Raw genomic sequence first — 23593 nt, forward strand, 5'->3', positions numbered from 1 at the left:
ATTATTTAATTTGATTCCTCTAAAGAGGTGCCTAAGTACCTTTGCAGAACGTTTCCTATGATATCTATTATAGCGTGGACTAATGAGTTATATACTCTCCTATTAACTATGCAGGTTTTATAAATAATTTAGTGTTGTACAAAAACTGTTCAATTTGAAAATACTTATTAGTTATTGCTGTATTTAGAATTTACATTAGAATACCTATAGCATTTTATTTCTGATAATTAAATAGAATCGAAATATTTATACATTACGCCGTTATAAATCATTATAGCCATTTCACATTTGGCATTTATAAGAAACGGTTTATTTTTATAATTGTATAAGTTATTATTATGTTCTATATGTATTATGATTTTATTTTCACAAACATAATATTTAATAACACAAATACAAGATTGAGTGCTATTATTCCTTATTTGGTGTTAAGTCGATCAGCTGACACTCTACTGATAGGTATAGGTATAGGTTTATTTTGTGACACAAATACATAATATTATAATTAACTATATAATAATTATTACTATTGATAAGAAGCTACAATTAATTAGTACTATTTTTTAATGGTCATAACTCATAAGTAATTACTAATGTAATATTGTTATGTAAATATGTATTAACTGTACATCTTTTTTTGTACACATTTTTTATATTATACCTTTTTACCATTGGTAATGTATTTCTATAAAAAGTTACATTATTGCCTGCAGAATGATAACTGCCAAGAAATTTGAAAAAAAAATATTTATTTTTTTTTTTGTAACGAGAAAGTAATGAGTTACTTTTCTATTTGAAAAGTAAAGTAATTTCACTACAATTTTATTTGAGTAACGAGTAAAGTAACTAATTACTTCTTAAAAGTAACTTACCCAACACTGATTATACTGTCTTGTAAGTATGTTACTCCATAAGTAGTGCTGACAAGTGCGTTATAGTGCTCTCGCGCTATTATAGATCACAGGACAAAGACTATTATAATAATATATGTAAATTATGAAATATTTTCTTGTAATCTGTATATTACGAGTTCGAAAGCATGGCGTGACACCAGCGAAGGATCGGAAGCCGTGTAACATTATATATGTATGCATCTATTATTTGCCAGTTTGCTACCTACGCGGTCCGACGACCGCGGAATACCTACACAAAAGTAGCGACATTGTTTTATGGTAGTAATGAGTACAATAACGAAATAATAATATACGTACATGTAACAACAACTACTACCTACTATTAATATATTCTGTGATGAAACTATGAAAGTACGCGTCAATCGGCGGTTGCCGGTTCACGTTGGCCACACTGTCGGCGGCTTAAAACGCTGGCTTCTGGTGCTGGCCCACGACCAGTGCGTCCGGCTGACGGATCGCGGACCGCGGACCGATGATATCGTACACAATATTCCGTGGGTACGTGAATGCGGTGTGCATCAATATTGTAAGTTGTCGGTGGTGCATATTATCTCTAGATTCTCATATCTGGCATCTGCGTATGTGTGTGTGTGTGTGTGTGTGTGCGTGTGTGTGTAGTGTGCATATCCGATATCTGTGTGTGTGCTACTCCCCGTCATTCAAAAAATACACGTCTCGTTCTCGTGTCGTCCGAATTACCATAAATATCATCATTATTATTATTGTGTTACGTCGCGTGCCATGACGCCTTAGCCCGGTTTCGAGCACAGACTTATTACTCGTGTCGCGGCCACCCTATCCGACTATAGCCGCAAGTCCGGTTCGAAGGAACGGCGAGCCGTCGTTGCTCGGGTTTTCCCCCCTTATCATCAACATGTGAAAACGCGAAAACCGGCCCTCGATTTTCTCGCGTTTTCTCGTCCCTCCTCTAGCCCCGGCGCCGTCCCAGTTCCAGACTAGTTCCGGTCCGTCTCTGCACAGGTAAACGACGTCTGGTCCGGTCCCGTCAGCGGTCGACGTACCTACCTACCTATATGAGATGTAGATAAAATCTATCACACGACAAGTAATCTTCAGCTTTCGGCGTCCCCAATTTACAGGAACGATGACGGAATCGCTGGACAGCGGCACAGCCAACGCCTTGTCTTCGCTGGACGATAACTCGGCCAACTCGCTGTCCATCATGGATACGGCCGTGTTTGTCGACTACTTAAAGAAGACGGTGTCCACCGTTCTGCACGGTGATAAGTCGGCCACCACGTCCATGCTGGATCTGGCGTTCGATGATCCTGTCAATCTCGAATGCGTCAAAAAGTTTCTGTCCGACCCCAACACATCGACGGTTTTCGTCCAGAAGAGCGTCAACAAAGGTTTCACTCTCGACAATTTCCGTCTAGCGTAGTTTTGAAATTCGAAAAATAATGTATACCCAAGCGTTAATATTTTTTTAGACGAAGAAACGGAAAATGGTGCCGACGGAGAAGATGATAAAGATATACCAATATTTTATTTGTCGAACGAAGTTGTTTTCACCAATCAAAAAATGACAAGGTTTTCCTCAACAACATGTTTTCCTTTTAAATTTTAATTGAATTAAATTGACCTTTTTTTTTAAAAATAATTTTTGTATAGCTTGTCTTTTATGAAAAGAGCTACAGTGATAGAAGCCGATAAACCAATTCCAAGTCAAGTGCGACTTGTACAGTTTAATGATGGTTCACCATATGAAACATTGCATGCATTAGTTAGTAAAGCTATTACTCCATACTTCAAGAGTTATGTAAAAGAATCGGGAAGAGCTGATAGGTATTGTTATAATATATCTTGTTTGTTATCGATTTGTTATCGTTTTTAATTAAACATACCTGAACCATATATTTAAACCAAAATGATTGATGTTTTTATAGAGATGGTGATAAAATGGCTCCATCAGTAGAAAAAACTATGGTTGAATTAGAAATGGGTCTACTTCATTTACAACAAAATATTGATATTCCTGAAGTGACATTAACAATTAATCCAACTGTATTATCTGTAATAAGCAAATTTGCCGATGACCCAAATCGTAAACCAAAAGTATCTGATTTTGGAGCTCTTGTTGAAGATTCCAAGTTTCTTAATCAGCTGCAGGCTGGTGTTAATCGTTGGATCAAAGAAATACAAAAAGTAAATTGATGTTTAAACAAAATCATTAAAATGCTTAACATACTTATTAAATTGTATTCAATTTTGTAGGTGACCAATTTAGATAGAGATCCATTAAATGGAACCGCTCTACAAGAAATTAGTTTTTGGCTAAATAAAGAAAGAGCTTTACATCGTATACAAGATAAGCGTGATAGTTTAGAAGTAGGCCTTACATTAGATATTTTAAAACATGGCAAACGTTTTCATGCGACTGTCAGTTTTGATAGTGATACTGGCCTCAAGACTGCTTTAGCTACTGTCAATGATTATAACACTTTAATGAAAGATTTCCCTATCAATGATCTTCTAGCAGCAACAGATTTAGATCGTATTCGTACTGCTATTGAACATATTTTTATTCATTTACGTAAAATACGGAGCACAAAGTATCCTTTACCAAAATTATTAAAATTAGTTGAAGCAATTTCAAGAGATTTATTATCAAAATTATTAAAAGTAAGTATTGTTTTATATTTTAGGGTTGGTAATATTAATACCAATAGTTACTGTTTTTAGGTGTTAGGTACTAGATTTTTAATGCATATACCCTATGATGAATTTGAAAAAGTCATGGGACAGTGTTTTAATGTTTTTACTGCGTATGATGATGAATTTGATAAACTTCAAGTTATTTTGAGGTAATATAAAATATAATATAATAATTTGAATTTATAATAATATACTAAACTTATTGAATGGTTTTAGGGATGTAGTTAAACGAAAACGAGATGAAACATTCAAAGTAGTTTGGCGTATACAACCAGATCATAAACGTTTACAAACAAGGCTTGAACATATGAGAAAGTTTAGGCAACAACATGAACAATTGCAAGCAGTTATAATGCGAGTTCTTAGACCTACAGCTCAACAATCTCAAGTGCGCGAAGACCAAGATCAAGGTCCAGTATCATTATCACCAGCTCCAGATACAAGTGCTATAGAGGTATTGAATAATTTTTTATACTAAATATTATTTTCAATTGTTATTAGATATTTTAACCAGTATCTAAAACAACACGTTTAATTATTATTAATTTATTATTATTAGGAAGTGAATTCAGCTTACGAAAATATAAAAGTTGTGGATTGTCTGGATATTAGTCGTGAAGGAGTTGAAGCTTGGGAAGCTGCTGTAGCAAGATATGAAGAAAGAATAGACAGAGTTGAAGCTAGAATTACTGCTCATCTTAGAGATCAATTAGGAACAGCTCGCAATGCTAATGAAATGTTCCGCATATTTTCTCGTTTTAATGCTCTATTTGTAAGGCCACATATACGTGGAGCTATACGCGAATATCAAACTCAACTTATTAATAAAGTTAAAGAAGATATTGAAGCTCTTCATGATAAGTTTAAAGTAAATTTTTCTAAAAATATAATACAAATATTGTTATTGTAACACAATTTTTCATATTAATCTGTCTAGACTCAATATCCACAAAGTAAAGCATACTATTTGAGCCACCAACAAGACATACCACCAATTGCTGGTTCCATTTTATGGGCAAAGTTAATTGATAGTCAATTATCTGCTTATCTACGAAGAGTTGAAGATGTTTTGGGTAAGTTTTTACCTATACAATATAATATTAGTCTATAAAAAAAATTTGTTAATAAAATATTTAATTTTAATTGCATAGGCAAAGGATGGGAAGATCATTTAGAAGGTCAAAAATTAAAAGCTGATGGCGATAGTTTCCGACTAAAATTAAATACAAAAGATATTTTTGATGATTGGGCTCGAGGAGTTCAACAAAGAAATATGGGTGTATCTGGAAGAATATTTACTATTGAAAGTACAAGGTCTCGTACTGGTCGAGGAAATGTTTTAAAACTTAGGGTAAGAATTTAATTTAAACGTTTATATTATATAAATGCATTTAATATCATTATGTTTATGTTAGGTCAACTTTTTACCCGAGATTATTACTTTATCAAAAGAAGTGAGACATTTAAAAAATCTTGGATTTCGTGTACCTTTGGCAATTGTTAATAAAGCGCATCAAGCAAATCAATTGTACCCATTTGCTATATCCTTGCGTGAAAGTGTTCGTACTTATGAATGTACTTTGGACAAAGTAAGATTTCTATTTATTAATATTATGCATTATTTTCTCTTACCCATATGTTTAAAATACATTTTATATGTTTTTTCAAACATTTTATTTATATAATGTTTTATAATTTTTTTTTTAAATTAGCTTATCAATAGGAGTTCTTATTTAAAGGTAGTGGTTCTACTTAAGTTATAGTTAAAATATTTTTAATAATAAGTGACTAATAACAAAAATGTTTTTTTGACAGATTGAAGATAAAACTAGTATTGTGCCATTAATAGCTGGGCTGCATAAAGACACTCAAGGACTTATTGCAGAAGGTGTTCAAATGGTATGGGAAAGCTATAAACTTGATCAATATGTTCAAAAGTATGCAGAACAGATACTAGCTTTTCAAGAAAAAGTCGAAGATCTTTTGGTAGTTGAAGAACAGCTTGACCTAGATGTTAAATCTTTAGAAACTTGTGCATATTCTGCTAGCACGTTAGCAGATATTCTTTCTAAAATTCAAAGAGCAGTAGATGATCTGTCGCTAAGACAATATTCAAATTTACATATTTGGGTGACACGTCTTGATCAACAGGTTTGTTGTTATTATTTATTTAACAGTAGATTAAATTAATGAATTATTATTTTATTATTATAGATTGAAAAAAGTTTATCCTCAAGGCTCCAAGCAGGTATACAAGCTTGGACTGAAGCATTAGAAGGAAAACAGAAAGATTTGAGTATGGATACTGATGCACCACCTCAACCAACTAATAAGCTTGGTGGTGATCCTCAAATTAAAGTGCAGATACTTGAAGTCAGAATAACCAATCAAACTATTTATTTGTATCCAAATCTGTGTGAAGGGCGTGTTCAACTTATGCAACAGTTCTTTGCATGGCAAGCTGTAGTTACGTCACAAGTTAGATTGCAAAGTTCTAGATACCAAGTTGGTTTGGATCAACCAACATCTCAGACATATCAAGATCTTTTAGCCAATCTACCATCTGGGGAGACATTTTTAACAGCTGCATTTGAAGCAATGGAAAGAAAAATAAATGAGGTATTCAAATATTTAATATAATACAATTTTAGAGTGTATTTGTAATGGCGTTTGTTTTAAGGCTGAAAAATACATGTCAGAGTGGCTAATTTATCAATCCTTGTGGGATTTACAAGCTGATAATCTTTATAGTCAAATGGGAGAGGATATCAATACTTGGATGACCTATTTAAATGATATTCAGTAAGAATTATTGTTATGATTTAATTATGTAAAAATTATCAAATAATCACAGTTATATTAATTACCTATGCAATGTTAATTTTTAGAAAATCTCGTAAAACTTTTGATACAACTGAAACTCGAAAAGATCTTGGACCATTTATTATAGAATATGGTAAGGTTCAAAGTAAAGTAGCCTTGAAGTATGATTCTTGGCATAAAGAAATTTTGAATAAATTTGGAGGACTGCTTGGTAATAGTATGACAGAATTTCACGTTCAAGTGGCTAAAGTAAGTTGCACAAAATATTATTTTAATTTAAATTAACTTAATTATTAGAATAATTTGATTAATTTAGTCTCGGAACGATATGGAAAAACAATCAATTGAAGCTGCAAGTACATCTGATGCTGTATCATTTATTACTTATGTGCAATTTTTAAAACGTAGTATGAGAGTTTGGGAGAAACAAGTTGATCTTTATAAAAAAGGACAAAAGATTTTAGAAAGACAACGATTCCAATTTCCTAGTAATTGGCTTGATTTAGATAATGTTGAAGGCGAGTGGAGCGCATTTAATGAAATAATCAAACGCAAAGACAAATCTATTCAAACTCAAGTGATTAATACACATATTTATCTAATTATTTTGTGCATTCAATTGGTTTAGATTTATTTCACAACATTTTTACATTTAGGTTCAAAGTCTTCAAATGAAGATAATTGCTGAAAATAAAGCTGTGGAAACCAGAACAAATGACTTCCTTTTGGAATGGGAACAGGGTAAACCAGTAGCTGGAAACACACAACCTGATGATGCTTTATCCCAGCTTCAAGTATTTGAGAATAAATTTACACGTATTAAAGAAGAAAGAGATAATGTGGCAAAAGCTAAAGAAGCCTTAGAACTTAAAGATCCAGCGGGTTTGTACTATATTTTTTAGAAATTTTTTTAAAAATGTATAGTTTTTAATTTTTATGCATTTAAAAACATCAAAAAATTTTTGTTTTTATTTATTAGGTAGCGCATTATCAAGTGCTGAAGATCGTATGATAGTAGTTTTTGAAGAAATGCAAGATCTTAAGGGTGTTTGGTCTGAACTTTCAAAAATATGGATACAGATTGATGAAATCCGTGAAAAACCTTGGCTTTCAGTTCAGCCTAGGAAACTCCGTCAACAATTGGATGGTTTAACTAATCAATTAAAAGAATTGCCTGCTCGTTTCAGACAATATTCTTCATATGAATATGTTAAGAAGCTCTTGCAAAGTTATGTTAAGGTGAGCGTATTTACTTTTTTTTTCTAATATAGTTAGAGTTAGTTAAAAATAAATTATCATTTATTGGAGTCTTTTATAGTATTATTATTTTTAATTATATTATGTTAGTCATCTGATATTTAAGAGAGCGCTATACTCGCATGTGTTATCTCTATCTTACAAACGCATAACAGCAAATTGTACAATCGGCAGATCTCATTTAGCTCTTTTAGTTTAAATATTAGAGTAAATTGACCTCTTAAATAATTAAGAAGTAAGATTATTATCTAGTGGACCTTATAGGGCTTTTTTATATTTTAATTTTAAAGCAGTTATGAGTATTTTAAAATTGTAAATTTTTTGTGCATTTTAAATAACTTATGACTTGCTTTAAAATTCAAATTAAAAAAAGTATAAAAGGGTTCACTAGATAATAATCTTACCTCTAAATTTTTTTAAGAGGTCAATTAACTCTAATTTTTTAACTAACAGAGCTAAAAGTGATCTGCTGAGCTTACAATTTGGTATGTTATGTGTTTATAAGACAGAGAGTACGGATGCGTGTGTGGAGCCCACATAATTGAAATATTAAAATAAGAACTCATTAATATACATATCTATTTAAATTTACAAGTTTGGAAACTTATATTTTTCAGGTTAACATGACTGTGATAGAATTAAAATCGGATGCATTAAAAGATCGTCATTGGAAACAGTTAATGCGTAAACTTAGAGTGACCTGGACATTTTCTGATATAACATTGGGACAAATTTGGGATGTAGATTTACAAGCAAACGAAGCAGTTGTTAAAGATATTATTATGACTGCACAAGGAGAAATGGCCCTAGAAGAATTTTTAAAACAAGTAAGTTATAATTTAGGTATTTTATTTTATTTTTAGTCAGATAAGTTTGATTTATACTATGTTTATTTGAATTTGAGTATTTAACAATTCAACAATACATTTCAGCAATTTAGTCTTCATTTTTAATGAAAAAATACGGGTGTTTTAGTTTATTTTAGTTAAATTTATTGATTGTACATTTATTTTCAGAAGTACCTATGTTGGTAAATAATTAAATAAGTTCATTACTTTTTATGTTTATTGAAGTTGAATTATACTATAAAAAACCAATAGTTTAAACATACAATCTAATTAACATTGTACATAGTACATATTCTGTTTTCAATTTAATAAATGTACCTTCATAAATAAATAAGCTAATAGTAATTATATTTTTATATCGTAGATTAATCTTAATTTTGATTATTAGGTCCGAGATACTTGGCAGTCGTATTCTTTAGACTTAATTAATTATCAAAATAAGTGTCGTCTAATACGAGGCTGGGATGAACTCTTTAATACAGTTAAAGAACACATCAATTCTGTTGCAGCAATGAAATTATCACCTTATTACAAAGTACGTATCAATTATTTTATTGATTTGTTGTAAGACCTTTTTAGCACTCAACATATTATGTAGTATATTTGGTTTGTGTGTTATTGATACTCACATTTAAAATTATGTATTACAAAGACGATTCCTGTTTTGCTCAAGGAATTGTGTAATATATATAAAAAACATTTTGTATTATTTGTTATGTGTACAATATTCATGTTTTTTTTTATTATATGATATGTCAAATTAGGTTTTTGAAGAAGAAGCTTTAACATGGGAAGAGAAACTAAATCGAATTAATACTTTGTTCGATGTTTGGATTGATGTTCAAAGACGTTGGGTTTATTTGGAAGGTATTTTCTCAGGAAGTGCTGATATTAAAACTTTGCTACCAGTTGAAACTTCAAGATTCCACAATATTAGGTATCATAAATTATTGGATCTATAATAAATAATAATTATTGAATATTTGTTAATATTCAATTATTTATTTTATTATGTATGTTTGTGTGTGTATGTATAATATGAGTTATAATTTTCACAGTTCTGACTTTTTGGGCCTGATGAAAAAAGTTTCTAAATCTCGAATGGTAATTGATGTTCTTAATATTCAAGGAGTACAACGATCTCTTGAAAGATTAGCTGATTTATTAGGGAAAATACAAAAGGCTCTTGGAGAATATTTGGAAAGAGAAAGAATGTCTTTTCCGCGATTTTATTTTGTTGGTGATGAAGATCTTTTAGAAATTATTGGAAACAGTAAAAATATTTCAAGATTACAGAAACATTTCAAGAAAATGTTTGCTGGTGTTGCTGCTATAATATTGGATGAAACATCCACTAACATTCTTGGTGTAGCATCTCGTGAAGGCGAAGAAGTTATATTTACTAACCCTATATCTACAACTGATCATCCCAAAATCAACGAATGGCTTACATTGGTTGAGAAAGAAATGCGATTTACATTGGCGTCACGTCTAAGTGAAGCAGTTACTAATAGCAAGCAATTTAAACAAGAAACTATTGACCACGATGCTTTTATGGCATGGTGTGATAACTATCAAGCACAAATTGTTGTGTTATCTGCTCAAATATTGTGGAGTGAAGACATAGAATCAGCTTTGCACCAAATTCAAGTGCAGTGTGAAAATGAAAATGATTCTATGCCAAAATTAACTCCTTTAGAAAATGTATTGGCCCAAGTTGAAACATCCTTAAACTTTTTAGCAGATTCTGTTTTGCAAGAGCAACCACCATTAAGGCGAAAGAAACTTGAATATTTAGTATGTATTTATTTTATATTGATAGTTAATAACTTCTATAAACTGTTATTATTACTTTTAATTCTGTTTTAGATTAATGAATATGTTCATAAACGAATGATCACAAGAAGACTGATTTCTAGAAAAGTAGCAAGCCCTCGATCTTTTGAATGGCTTTGTGAAATGCGTTTCTATTTAGACACTAATCAAACTGACGTCTTAAAACAACTTACCATACAAATGGCTAATGCGAATTTCTATTATGGCTTTGAATACCTTGGTGTGCAAGACCGATTAGTTCAAACTCCATTAACTGATCGCTGTTACTTGACTATGACACAAGCTTTAGAATCTAGATTAGGAGGATCTCCATTTGGTTAGTTTAGTTTTTAATTATGTATTTAATATAACTCAACTTGCATTTATTTATTAATCTTAGGTCCTGCTGGTACTGGTAAGACCGAGTCTGTCAAAGCTCTTGGTCATCAGTTAGGACGTTTTGTCTTGGTATTCAACTGCGATGAAACTTTTGATTTCCAAGCTATGGGGCGGATATTTGTTGGTCTTTGTCAAGTTGGAGCATGGGGATGTTTTGATGAATTTAATAGATTAGAGGAAAGGATGTTATCAGCTGTCTCTCAACAGATACAAACTATTCAAGAAGCACTGAAATCCCAAATGGATTCTAAGAAAACTAGTAAGTAAATGTCAGACTAGGATTGGTGTTTTACTTAAAAAAAATATATATTTCATGTTTCTTTCTAATTTTTCATCTGGTATCTTATGTTTTAAAGAACACAACTTTTCAATGTACTTTTGGGTCTCTTTATTCTTTAAAAAAAAAAAAAATTAAACAACATAAATGTAATTTAAACCTGTATATATTTATTTTGTATTATATATACAATTAATATAACATTATATTTATGTATTCATGAATTTAATCATTATTTCCTCAGCTTATTATTTTTAATTTAAAAATATTTTCTACAATTTACAATTCTTAATCTTTTTATTAGTTATTTACCACAATTAATTTCTTAAATATTTAAATTTAGTCTCTTTTTAAAAACTTTTTTGGATATCTTGAGTACCTACCATGTTGTATTTTATTATTTCAAATTATATTTTTCTTTTTAATAGATATCACCGTAGAACTAGTTGGAAAACAAGTAAGAGTATCTACGGACATGGCAATATTCATTACTATGAATCCTGGTTATGCTGGTCGTTCAAATCTTCCAGACAATCTTAAAAAGTTATTCCGGTCATTAGCCATGACTAAACCTGATAGACAACTTATAGCTGAAGTTATGTTGTTTTCTCAAGGTTTCCGTACAGCAGAGAAACTTGCATGCAAAATTGTACCATTTTTCAAGTAAGTAAACTTTTTTTTAATAAGATCAAGGTAATTTACATTTTAATGTATAATATATGTTTTAGATTATGTGATGAACAGCTTTCTAATCAATCTCACTATGATTTTGGACTGCGAGCATTAAAGTCTGTTTTAGTATCTGCTGGAAATGTTAAAAGAGATCGTATCCAACATATTAAAGGTATTAGTGCAACAACTGAAAGACATAGTTTGAATGAAGCTGAAATTGCAGAAAATCTACCAGAGCAAGAAGTAAAATATATTTATTTATATGTTATACATTTGTATTGTTATTAAATATAATACTTATAGATACTGATTCAATCTGTGTGTGAAACAATGGTACCTAAACTAGTCGCAGAAGATATTCCACTTTTATTTTCTTTGTTAAATGATGTGTTCCCTCAAGTTCAATATAAACGGGCTCAAATGACAGGTGAATAATATTATTATTCAATTAAAAATAAAACTAAAAATACATTTTTTTACTTGATTATATTAGAACTGAAAGAACAAATAAGAAAAGTATGCCAAGAAGAATACTATGTTTGCGGAGAAGACGACGAGCTTGGTGGTCCTTGGATGGAAAAGGTAGCATATTAAATATGAATTACTTAATATTTCTTTCTATATTAACTCTCAATAATTAAATTAATTTATTATTGAGTGAAAATTTTATTTACACGCTTACTTAGTGTTATATGGGGGAGACATGGATTCAGAAGGTATTTTCAATCATTGATTGTCATTGTAGTAATTGCATAAATTAATATAATTTTATTTAAAATAAATTAATGTAATTTTAGGTGCTACAACTTTATCAAATTTGTGAACTAAATCACGGTTTAATGATGGTTGGTCCTAGCGGATCAGGTAAATCTAGTGCTTGGAAAGTATTATTAAAAGCTCTTGAAAGAATTGATGGAATGGAAGGACAAGCTCATGTAATTGATCCAAAGGCTATATCTAAAGAAGCTTTGTATGGTGCTTTAGACCCAAATACTAGGGAATGGACTGATGGTTTATTTACTCACATATTAAGGTAAGACAAATATAGAAATATCTAAACTATGTTTTTAAATTTAATATATCCCATTATAACTTGTATTAATATTAAACTATGATATATTATATAATAATGGTCACATTTTAGAAAAATTGTTGATAATGTTCGTGGTGAAATTAACAAAAGACAATGGATCATTTTTGATGGTGATGTTGATCCTGAATGGGTTGAAAATTTAAATTCTGTTTTGGATGATAACAAGTTATTAACATTACCAAATGGAGAACGTTTATCACTTCCACCCAATGTTCGAATTATGTTTGAGGTAAGTACTAGATTGTAATATTAAAATATTTAGTATTAATAGTATATATTTAAGTTTGACCTATTTTAATAATCAAAACTACTTTTTTTTGTTTCCCTGCATTCTTTTACAATTATTTCTGTGAATTAAATGTAGCATTATTTTCACAGAAGTCTTTTAAGAGGGTGCTATACCAGCACACGTGTATGTTATTGTATGTTCGTATTATAGATCACGTTTAGCTCTGTTCAAATATTAGTGTGAATTAATATCTTATAAAATTTAGAATTAAGAATATTATCTAGTGAAACTTTTAGGGTTTTTATATTTTAATTTTAAAACAAGCTATTAGTGGTTTAAAATTGTAAATTGCTTGTGCATTTTTTAAATACTCATAACTTGCTTAAAAATTAAAATCTTAAAATTTATAAGAGGTCATTCACTCAAATTTTTAAACCAACAGAGTTAAAGTGATCTGCTGAGCGTACAATTTGCTATATTATAGTAATATTGCTATATAATTCAAGATTTAACCTGCCCTTTTCTATTCCTCATATAATAAATTTTATGATAATTTAAATGTTTTAGGTACAAGATTTAAAATATGCCACTCTTGCTACTGTATCTCGTTGTGGTATGATATGGTTTAGTGAGGATGTTTTAACTACTGAAATGATATTTGAGAATTATTTGAGTCGTTTAAAAAGCATACCTATTGATGAAGGAGATGAAGATTCAATATCTCTTATTCCTCAACCAGTTTCTGCAACATCAGGATCTACTGTTGAACAATTTATGTCCCCAACTTTACAGGTATTAATTGCATATATTCAATGACCTTTATGCATCAAGTTAAATATTATTTGTTTATGTAGCTTCAGTTGGATATTGTGACAATGTTACAACCTCATTTGTCATCAGATGGTTTAGTTGTTAGATGTTTAGAATATGCTATAAAACAAGAACATATTATGGACTTTACCCGATTAAGAGCACTTGGATCATTGTTTTCTATGATTAATCAAAGTATTAGGTAATTTATTTTATATTACAAAAGATATTTAACATGTACAAATATTATAATATTTTATTTTATTGTTTTCAGGAATGTTCTTCAATATAATAGGACTCATTCTGATTTTCCACTTCCGCATGACCAATTAGAACAGTATATTCCAAAATGCTTAGTTTATGCTTTATTATGGAGTTTTGCTGGTGATGCAAAATTGAAAGTGCGTTCTGATATTGGTGAATTCATTAGATCTGTAACAACTGTAGCGTTACCGCCAATGACTGAAAACATTATTGATTATGAAGTAAGTTTTTGATATAGTTAATCTGTAGATGACTAAATAGTAAATTACATTTTTATTTTATATTTTAAATAATTTAGTTACATTATTGATAGTTATACTTCAAAGTAAATATATTTATAATATTTATTGTCATTCCTATGTAGATTATATTTTAGCTATTTTATTAAAAAATTTTTCTAACCAGGTTAATGTCCACGGAGATTGGGTTCCTTGGTCTAATAGAGTTCCACAAGTAGAAGTCGAAACACATAAAGTTGCATCACCTGATGTTGTTGTTCCTACATTAGACACTGTAAGACATGAAACATTGCTATACACATGGCTTGCAGAACATAAACCCTTGGGTAAGTTAATAATCGGCAATTAAAACAGTTACTTAAAATAAAGTAAAACACTAAAACAGTAAAACCAAAATTAATATTTAAAAATGTGTTCAGTTTTATGTGGTCCTCCTGGGTCTGGAAAAACAATGACCTTATTTTCGGCATTAAGAGCTCTTCCTGATATGGAAGTTGTTGGCTTGAACTTTTCATCAGCTACCACCCCAGAACTTTTATTAAAAACGTTTGATCATTACTGTGAATACCGAAAAACACCTAATGGAATTTTCCTTTCTCCTATTCAAGTAAGCAACAAACGTCATAATAATATTAAAATTTAAGTTTTTATTCTTATTCCTTTGTTTTGCATGAAGCTTGGTAAATGGTTGGTATTATTCTGTGATGAAATCAATTTACCCGATATGGATAACTATGGTACTCAAAGAGTAATATCATTCTTGCGACAATTAGTGGAAAGAAGAGGTTTTTACAAGTAAATAAATATTTCTATTATTTTATTATTGCATATTAAGCTAAATTATTTTTTATATTGGTGATAATCCCAATATTTATTTTAAATAATTCTAGACCAACTGGAGATCAAGCTTGGGTATCTTTGGAAAGAATACAATTTGTTGGAGCATGTAATCCACCAACAGATCCTGGTAGAAAGCCTTTATCACATAGATTCTTACGACATGTACCAGTAATATATGTTGACTACCCTGGTGAAACCTCTTTGAAACAGGTAAATTACTTATAATATGCTTATAATTCTGCATTTAAAATTATTTATGGTATTCAATAAATATTTAGATTTATGGAACCTTCAGCAGAGCAATGTTGCGATTAATTCCTACCCTTCGTGGTTATGCAGAGCCCTTGACAAATGCAATGGTTGAATTTTATTTAGCTTCTCAAGATCGGTTTACTCAAGACATGCAACCCCATTATGTATATTCTCCTAGAGAGATGACACGTTGGGTTAGAGGAATTTGTGAGGCAATCAGGTAATTTATCTTGTAAACGAATCCTTTTTAAATATAATGCCAAAATTATTATTTGATTAAAATATTGTTTTAAGATGAATAAATATTAAATAATAATAAAATAAAACAATTATTTTAGACCTTTAGAAACATTAAGTGTTGATGGTTTAGTACGTCTGTGGGCACATGAAGCATTACGTCTCTTCCAAGATCGTCTAGTAGATGATGTTGAACGTCAATGGACAAACGAAAATATTGATATAGTTGCCATGAAACATTTTCCCGGAATTAATAAAGAAGAAGCTCTTCAAAGACCAATACTTTATAGCAATTGGTTACATAAAGATTATGTACCTGTTGAAAGAAAACAATTACGAGATTATGTTGCTGCAAGACTAAAGGTATTGAAATGATTCCATATCTTATCATTATTCTACAGTTATTAATATTTTCAAATCATTATTTATTTAGGTATTCTATGAAGAAGAATTAGATGTAAAAATTGTACTTTTTGATGAGGTATTAGATCATGTATTACGAATAGACAGAATATTTAGACAGCCTCAAGGTCATTTGTTGTTAATTGGTGTTTCTGGAGCTGGCAAGACTACACTCTCAAGATTTGTTGCATTCATGAATGGTCTTTCTGTATTCCAAATCAGAGTAAGTAAAATTGTACAACCAAATTTATTTTGTTACTCTATTTTATGTTATCATTAGTTGTGAGATAATCAGTATTTAGTTTTTACTATTTATTGCAATTTTGTGCAACTACATATGAATTTACATTTATTTACAAAAACAATTGCTAGGATTATTTTATTTGTTTAATTTTTCTTAGGTACATAACAAATACACAAGCGAAGACTTTGATGAAGATCTTAGAGCAGTGTTGAGAAGATCTGGATGTAAAAATGAGAAAATAACATTCATACTGGATGAATCAAATGTATTAGAATCAGGTTTTCTTGAACGCATGAACACTTTGTTGGCTAATGGAGAAGTTCCTGGTTTATTTGAAGGTATGTAATAATTAAAGGGTTCATATAATTTGTTACTTATTTAAAATTTTTTTTAACTTTTAGGAGACGAATATACTACTTTAATGACCCAATGTAAAGAAGGAAGTCAAAGAGAAGGTCTTATGTTAGATTCAAATGAAGAACTTTATAAATGGTTCACTGGTCAAGTAATGAGGAATTTGCATGTTGTTTTCACTATGAATCCTAGTTCAGAAGGATTAAAAGACAGAGCAGCTACCTCTCCTGCACTTTTTAACAGATGTGTTCTTAATTGGTTTGGAGACTGGTCAGATACAGCATTATTCCAAGTAAATATTTTTAATTGAACTCAGAATTAAATGTTTTAACTTTTGTTTATTCCCAATAGGTTGGTCAAGAATTCACTCGATCTGTTGACTTGGATGGACCGCCAATGTGGAAAGCTCCCGATTTCTTCCCATCTGCTTGCTCTCTAGTTCCTAGTATTCCAGACTATCGTACTGCAGTTGTGAATGCTTTTGTTTATGTACACCAAACATTACATAAGGCAAACAGCCGATTAGTGAAAAGAGGCTCAAGAACAATGGCAATTACCCCTAGACATTATTTGGATTTTATTAATCATTTTGTAAAATTACATAAAGAAAAGAGAGCTGAACTTGAAGAACAACAACTCCATTTGAATGTAGGTCTATCAAAAATAGCTGAAACAGTTGAGCAGGTGGAAGAGATGCAAAAATCATTAGCAGTCAAATCAATAGAATTAAACACCAAAAACGAGGCAGCTAATGCCAAATTACAGCAAATGTTTAAAGAACAGCATGAAGCTGAAAAGCGTAAAGTACAATCACAAGAAATACAAGCACAAATCAAGAAACAACAAGTATTAATATCAGAAAAACGAAAAGATGTTATGGCTGATCTTGCACATGTTGAACCCGCTGTCATGGATGCTCAGCAAGGTAATCTACGGTTAAATTTTTAACAATAATGTTTAAATTCTGTTTAAAATGTTCACTATAAAATATATACTTTTATAGCTGTAAAGGAAATCAAGAAACAACAATTAGTTGAGGTACGATCAATGGCTAATCCACCTGCAGTTGTTAAGTTGGCATTAGAATCCATTTGTTTGTTGCTTGGCGAAAATGCATCTGATTGGAAAGCTATCAGAGCAGTTGTCATGCGAGAGAACTTCATTAATTCAATCGTTAACAACTTTAGTACAGAAAATATTTCGTAAGTGAAAACATTTAAAAGTCAATCATAAAAATAAAAATGTTAATAAAAATATTATTTTTACAGTGATGATGTTCGGGAAAAAATGCATAGTAGGTATTTGAACAATCCGGATTACACATTTGAAAAAGTTAATCGTGCTAGTATGGCTTGTGGTCCTATGGTTAAATGGGCTATAGCTCAGGTATAAATTCAAATTTTGATTTTATTTTATATAAATCGTTTTTCAAACTGCACTAGTAAATTTAATATTGATAATTTGTATTCTAGGTTAGTTATGCGGATGTACTAAAAAAAGTAGAACCATTAAGAGATGAATTAAAATCTCTCGAGAATCAAGCATCAGAAAACAAAGTTAAAAATGAAGAAACTACATCGCTTATTGCTCAGTTAGAACAAACAATCACTGAATATCAAGAAGAGTATGCACAACTAATTTCACAAGCTCAAGCAATTAAATCTGACTTAGAAAATGTTCAGAGCAAAGTATGCTTTTGAATTAATGTTTTTTTTCTTTTTTTACTAAATAAATTAAATATATTCTTAGGTTGATCGATCAATTGCTCTTTTAAAATCTTTGGTGATTGAAAGAGAAAGATGGGAGAGCACAAGAGATACGTTCAGATCTCAGATGGCTACAATTATTGGAGATGTTCTTCTATCATCAGCCTATTTAGCGTATGCTGGTTACTTTGATCAACATGTTAGTGTTGTTTATATATGCTGATAATTTTAATGTTATTCTCTATTCTATTCTAATTAAGACAAATGGTTTATGTTTTATATTAGTATCGTCAAAATCTGTTTACAACCTGGTGTCAGCATTTATATTTAGCTGGTATTCAGTATAGATCTGATATAGCATTGACTGAATATTTGTCAAATCCAGATGAAAGACTTCGTTGGCACGCTAATTCATTACCTACAGATGACTTATGTACTGAAAATGCTATTATGTTGAAGGTATATGTCATTTTTTTCATAACTTTTCTGTTGTGGTGTTTAATGTATTATTTTTAATTATAGAGATACAATAGATATCCGTTAATAATTGATCCATCGGGACAAGCAACTGAGTTTATTCTCAAAGAGTATGCAGATGCTAAGATCACAAAAACAAGTTTCTTGGATGATTCTTTTAGAAAAAATCTTGAATCTGCGTTACGTTTTGGAAATCCATTACTTGTTCAAGTAAGTACATTTATTCTATAATTATTTTGTTATAAATGCATAAAAATGTTTGATGTTCTTTTCTCTCAATATTTAAAGAACTTGGTTGATTGATATTACAATGTCATCTCAAACATATTGTTTTTATTTTTAGAAAAACATCCTAATGTAATTGGTTGTTAGGAATATTTTTAGTATTTAAATTTAAAAATGTTAAGAACTATATCATCAGTTTATTTAAACTTTTAGGATGTTGAAAACTATGATCCAATTTTGAATCCTGTATTAAACCGAGAACTTCGTCGTACTGGAGGTCGTGTTTTAATAACACTAGGAGATCAAGATATAGATTTATCACCAAAATTTGTTATATTTTTGTCTACTCGTGATCCAACTGTTGAATTTTCACCAGACATATGTTCAAGAGTAATGTTTGTCAACTTTACAGTAACTAGATCATCATTACAAAGTCAATGCTTAGATCGTGTATTGAAAGCTGAAAGGCCTGATATTGACACAAAACGATCCGACTTACTCAAACTTCAAGGTATGTATATTTATTAATAAATGTAATAATATATTATTATATTATTATTGATCAAGCAGTGTATTAAAAATATGAACTTCTTTTGTTTTAGGTGAATTCCACTTGCGTTTGAGACAATTGGAAAAATCACTGTTACAAGCATTAAATGAAGCTAAAGGTAAAATATTGGACAATGATTCTGTAATAACAACATTAGAAAGACTTAAACAAGAAGCAGCAGATATCAGCAAAAAGGTGGAAGAAACAGACAAAGTTATTGCTGAAATAGAAACAGTTTCGCAACAATATAAACCTTTAGCACAAGCTTGTAGTAATATGTATTTCACTATGGACAGTTTAAATCAAGTCCATTTCCTCTATCAGTATTCATTAAAATTCTTTTTGGATATCTTCAGCTCAGTTTTATTATCTAATCCCAGATTGGCGTCAGTCACTGATCACACATCTCGATTAGATATTGTTACTAAGGATTTATTCACTGTAAGAATTAAAAAAAATATTTTCTGTATTGATATTAAAACAACCATTAAATAATTTCTAGGTATGTTATGAAAGGGTAGCCAGAGGAATGTTACACAATGATAGGTTGACATTAGCAATATTGTTGTGTCGAATCAGTTTAAAGGGATCGCCAATTGGTAATATATTGGACTCTGAGTTCCAATTCTTCCTTCGAGGTAAAGAAGGAGTTTTGAGTTCCAATAACTCATCAGGACAGGGTTCTCTTAGTAGTCTGAACCAAGAACAAATTGAAGCCATGATTAGGTTATCACATAGAATTTCATCATTTAAAAATTTATCAGAACGAGTTGAGGAAATGCCAGAGTTTGGCCCATGGCTTGCACAAAATACACCTGAACAATGTGTTCCTAAATTGTGGGATGAATCAACTCCGTTTAGTCCTGTGGCTACTGCCATGTATCAACTTCTAGCTATTCAAGTATTTCTAATACACCATTTCTTTAATTTAAGTGATATACATATGTGTTTTCTATATTTCTTTTAATTCTAAAATTAGGCATTCCGACCAGATAGAGTGATAGCATCAGCTAATCTATTTGTCGAAGCAACTTTGGGTACTCAATTAACCTCTTCAGCAGAGCGTGAACCTGACTTAGCTACTATTGTCTTAAATGAATTAGACTGTAGTGTTCCAGCACTTTTGTGCTCGGCCCCTGGGTATGATGCTTCTGGCCGTGTTGATGACCTTGCTACTCAACATAACCAACTGTTGTCGTCTGTAGCAATTGGTTCTGCTGAAGGTTTCCGTCAAGCTACCGAAGCTATAAATTCCGCAGTTCGTCTTGGACGGTATGCAACATTATACTAATTTTGTGATATCATAAATATTAAATAATATGTTCTAATTTTTTTTTCATAATTTTAAGATGGGTCTTGTTGAAAAATGTTCATCTGGCTCCTCAATGGTTAGTACAGCTTGAAAAGAAACTACACAGTCTTCAACCACATACCAACTTCAGACTATTTTTAACTATGGAAATAAATTCTGCTGTACCTGTAAATTTATTGAGAGCAGGACGCATATTTGTATTTGAGCCTCCACCTGGTGTAAAAGCCAATTTGTTACGAACATTCAATACTGTAAACATTGAAAATCGATTGATTTAAATAGCAAAATATTTAATATAATGTGATTTTAGATTCCGGCATCGCGCATGATGAAAGTACCCAATGAAAGAGCCAGATTATACTTTTTACTTGCATGGTTCCATGCTATAGTACAAGAGCGTCTACGTTATACTCCACTTGGTTGGGCCAAACATTATGAATTCAATGAATCTGATCTAAGAGTTGCTTGTGACACATTGGATACATGGATTGAAACAACAGCCAAAGTATATTTTTATTTAAGTAATAAAATAGATTTTGAATTTGTTTAATTAATTAAATTTACATTTAGAGCCGTACAAATTTACCTCCTGAGAAAATTCCATGGGATGCACTAGTTACTTTATTGTCACAATGTATTTACGGTGGTAAAATTGACAATGACTATGATCAAAGACTATTAACATCATTTTTAAGCAAGTTGTTCACAGCACGTAGTTTTGAAACAGGATTTGCATTAGTAGCTAATGTAGATGGTGTTGGAGGAGATAATAGGTACCAATTAATATACTTATTTTTAGTTGAACATTTTGCAATATTTAACTAAACAAATTTAATTTAGGCATATTACAATGCCCAATGGATCAAGAAGAGATCACTTTTTACATTGGATTGAAAATTTGTCAGATAGACAATCACCATCGTGGTTAGGATTACCAAATAACGCTGAAAAAGTACTACTGACTACTAGAGGTATGTCAAGAACTTAGAAGTAACTATTTTTGATTTATAAATTTATGATTCCTTAATTTATAATTATATAGGTACCGATTTGGTAAGCAAATTATTGAAGATGCAACAACTCGAGGATGAAGATGAACTTGCTTATGTTACTGAACAAGCTGTTAAAGATGGAGGACCTGATTCTAGTATTGGACTTCCAACATCTGATGGTCGTCCAGCTTGGATGAGAACATTGCATAACTCAGCAACTACCTGGCTACAACTTTTACCTCAATCACTCCAGACATTAAAACGTACTGTAGAGAACATCAAGGATCCGCTTTATCGATATTTCGAACGAGAAGTTAACTTTGGTTCAAAGTTATTACAGGAAGTTATTCATGATTTAAATGAAGTAGTAGCTATATGCCAAGTATGTTCAATGTTATACCAAGTGTACATTAATATTTTTGTATTATTTATTTATTTTTTGTTATTTGCAGGGCGAAAAGAAACAAACCAACTATCATAGGAGCTTGTTCAGTGATTTGGTCAAAGGAAAATTGCCAGTTGGTTGGCGTCGTTACACAGTACCCAGTGGATGTACAGTAATCCAATGGGTGTCTGATTTTAGCCAACGTGTCAAGCAACTACAGCAAGTATCACAGCTTGTTTCTCAACGAGGTGCCAATCAAATCAAAGTAAGTTATTAAAATCATTTGAGTACAATTATTTTGTATTAGTTCTATACTTACAACTGTTTTATTTATAGTCATTCCCAGTGTGGCTTGGGGGTTTATTAAATCCAGAAGCTTATATAACAGCTACCAGACAGTGTATTGCACAAGCCAACTCTTGGTCCTTAGAAGAATTAATACTAGATGTGACTATTACTGATGCATTAGAGTATGATTCAGTTCAACAGGATGAATGTAGCTTTGGTGTTATTGGTAAGCATTTGTATATATATAAAAAAATAATGATATTCTATTGATAACCATTTTTTATGATCTAAGGTTTAAAACTACAGGGTGCACAATGTCGTAATAATCAGTTGTTGTTAACTTCATCCATAATGACTGATTTACCAGTGACATTGTTACGATGGACACAGTAAGTGCATTTTATTTACTAAAAATGTCTTATCGAAGTTTATTTTCTAAATTAAACTTATATTTTCTAGTGTGTCGGCAGAAGAACACTTAAGACCTGATAAACTGTCTCTACCAGTATATTTAAATTCTACTAGAGCTGAATTATTATTCACTGTAGAACTAGATGTAGCTCCTGGACAAGATCATCACACATTTTATGAAAGAGGAGTGGCATTATTAACATCTGCTGCTTTAAATTAGGTAAAATAATACAAACTAATAAAATGTTAATAAAAATATATTTATTTATAAATAATATGTTTAATAAATTTAAATAATCTATTGTGGTCCAAAGCACGGTGCCATTTATTCTAATATATCCCAAAATAAATATTTCAAAAAGCTGTGAATTTATTTAATAACTAAACCTATTTTATTATAAATTTAATTTTATATTTTATATTAATAAATCAACTTTTATAATCAATTTAAATGATTATTTTATAAGTGCAACGAGTTTTTAAACTTCTCTATAAAATATTATTTTGTATTTGTCGCTCAGTTTGTAATTGGTTATTATTCCTTTTATTATTATTATTATATACCGAGTAATCTCTGTTATTAGCCATAGAAGATTAATTTG

The 23593-nt window shown here is 30.6% G+C and overlaps 1 protein-coding gene across 4 annotated transcripts; it reads left to right on the forward strand.

Annotated features, from left to right (window-relative positions):
• Positions 1-1519: 1519 nt before the first annotated feature.
• Positions 1520-23590, forward strand: LOC100162466 (dynein heavy chain, cytoplasmic). Of its 4 annotated transcripts, XM_008186566.2 has the most exons (65): positions 1520-1895; positions 2015-2284; positions 2366-2465; positions 2547-2720; positions 2822-3080; positions 3150-3557; positions 3618-3739; positions 3807-4044; positions 4150-4458; positions 4528-4663; positions 4742-4941; positions 5006-5179; positions 5303-5329; positions 5406-5741; positions 5805-6209; positions 6271-6392; positions 6479-6662; positions 6730-6990; positions 7070-7295; positions 7393-7652; positions 8288-8497; positions 8907-9053; positions 9283-9455; positions 9577-10315; positions 10388-10670; positions 10734-10991; positions 11438-11672; positions 11738-11924; positions 11985-12108; positions 12175-12263; positions 12368-12397; positions 12479-12714; positions 12826-13003; positions 13571-13795; positions 13858-14015; positions 14088-14298; positions 14483-14642; positions 14736-14923; positions 14993-15111; positions 15207-15366; positions 15435-15628; positions 15747-16008; positions 16079-16270; positions 16449-16629; positions 16693-16937; positions 16997-17570; positions 17649-17847; positions 17914-18031; positions 18118-18333; positions 18395-18550; positions 18637-18810; positions 18874-19038; positions 19267-19564; positions 19656-20044; positions 20106-20504; positions 20583-20875; positions 20953-21166; positions 21226-21420; positions 21486-21688; positions 21756-21886; positions 21958-22289; positions 22360-22557; positions 22629-22806; positions 22873-22969; positions 23040-23590. In XM_008186566.2, exons 2-65 carry the CDS (start codon positions 2020-2022, stop codon positions 23209-23211), a joined length of 14091 nt encoding a protein of 4696 aa, XP_008184788.1. In that variant the 5' UTR covers positions 1520-1895; positions 2015-2019; the 3' UTR covers positions 23212-23590. The 4 variants fall into 4 exon arrangements, with proteins under 4 accessions (XP_008184788.1, XP_016661320.1, XP_016661319.1 ...); XM_016805831.1 differs by lacking the exon at positions 12368-12397 and having other exon boundaries at positions 23040-23211; XM_016805830.1 differs by lacking the exon at positions 5303-5329 and having other exon boundaries at positions 23040-23211.
• The last annotated feature ends 3 nt before the right edge of the window (positions 23591-23593 follow it).

Source organism: Acyrthosiphon pisum, chromosome A1 (assembly GCF_005508785.2).
Source record: "Acyrthosiphon pisum isolate AL4f chromosome A1, pea_aphid_22Mar2018_4r6ur, whole genome shotgun sequence".
Taxonomy (NCBI): domain Eukaryota; kingdom Metazoa; phylum Arthropoda; class Insecta; order Hemiptera; family Aphididae; genus Acyrthosiphon; species Acyrthosiphon pisum.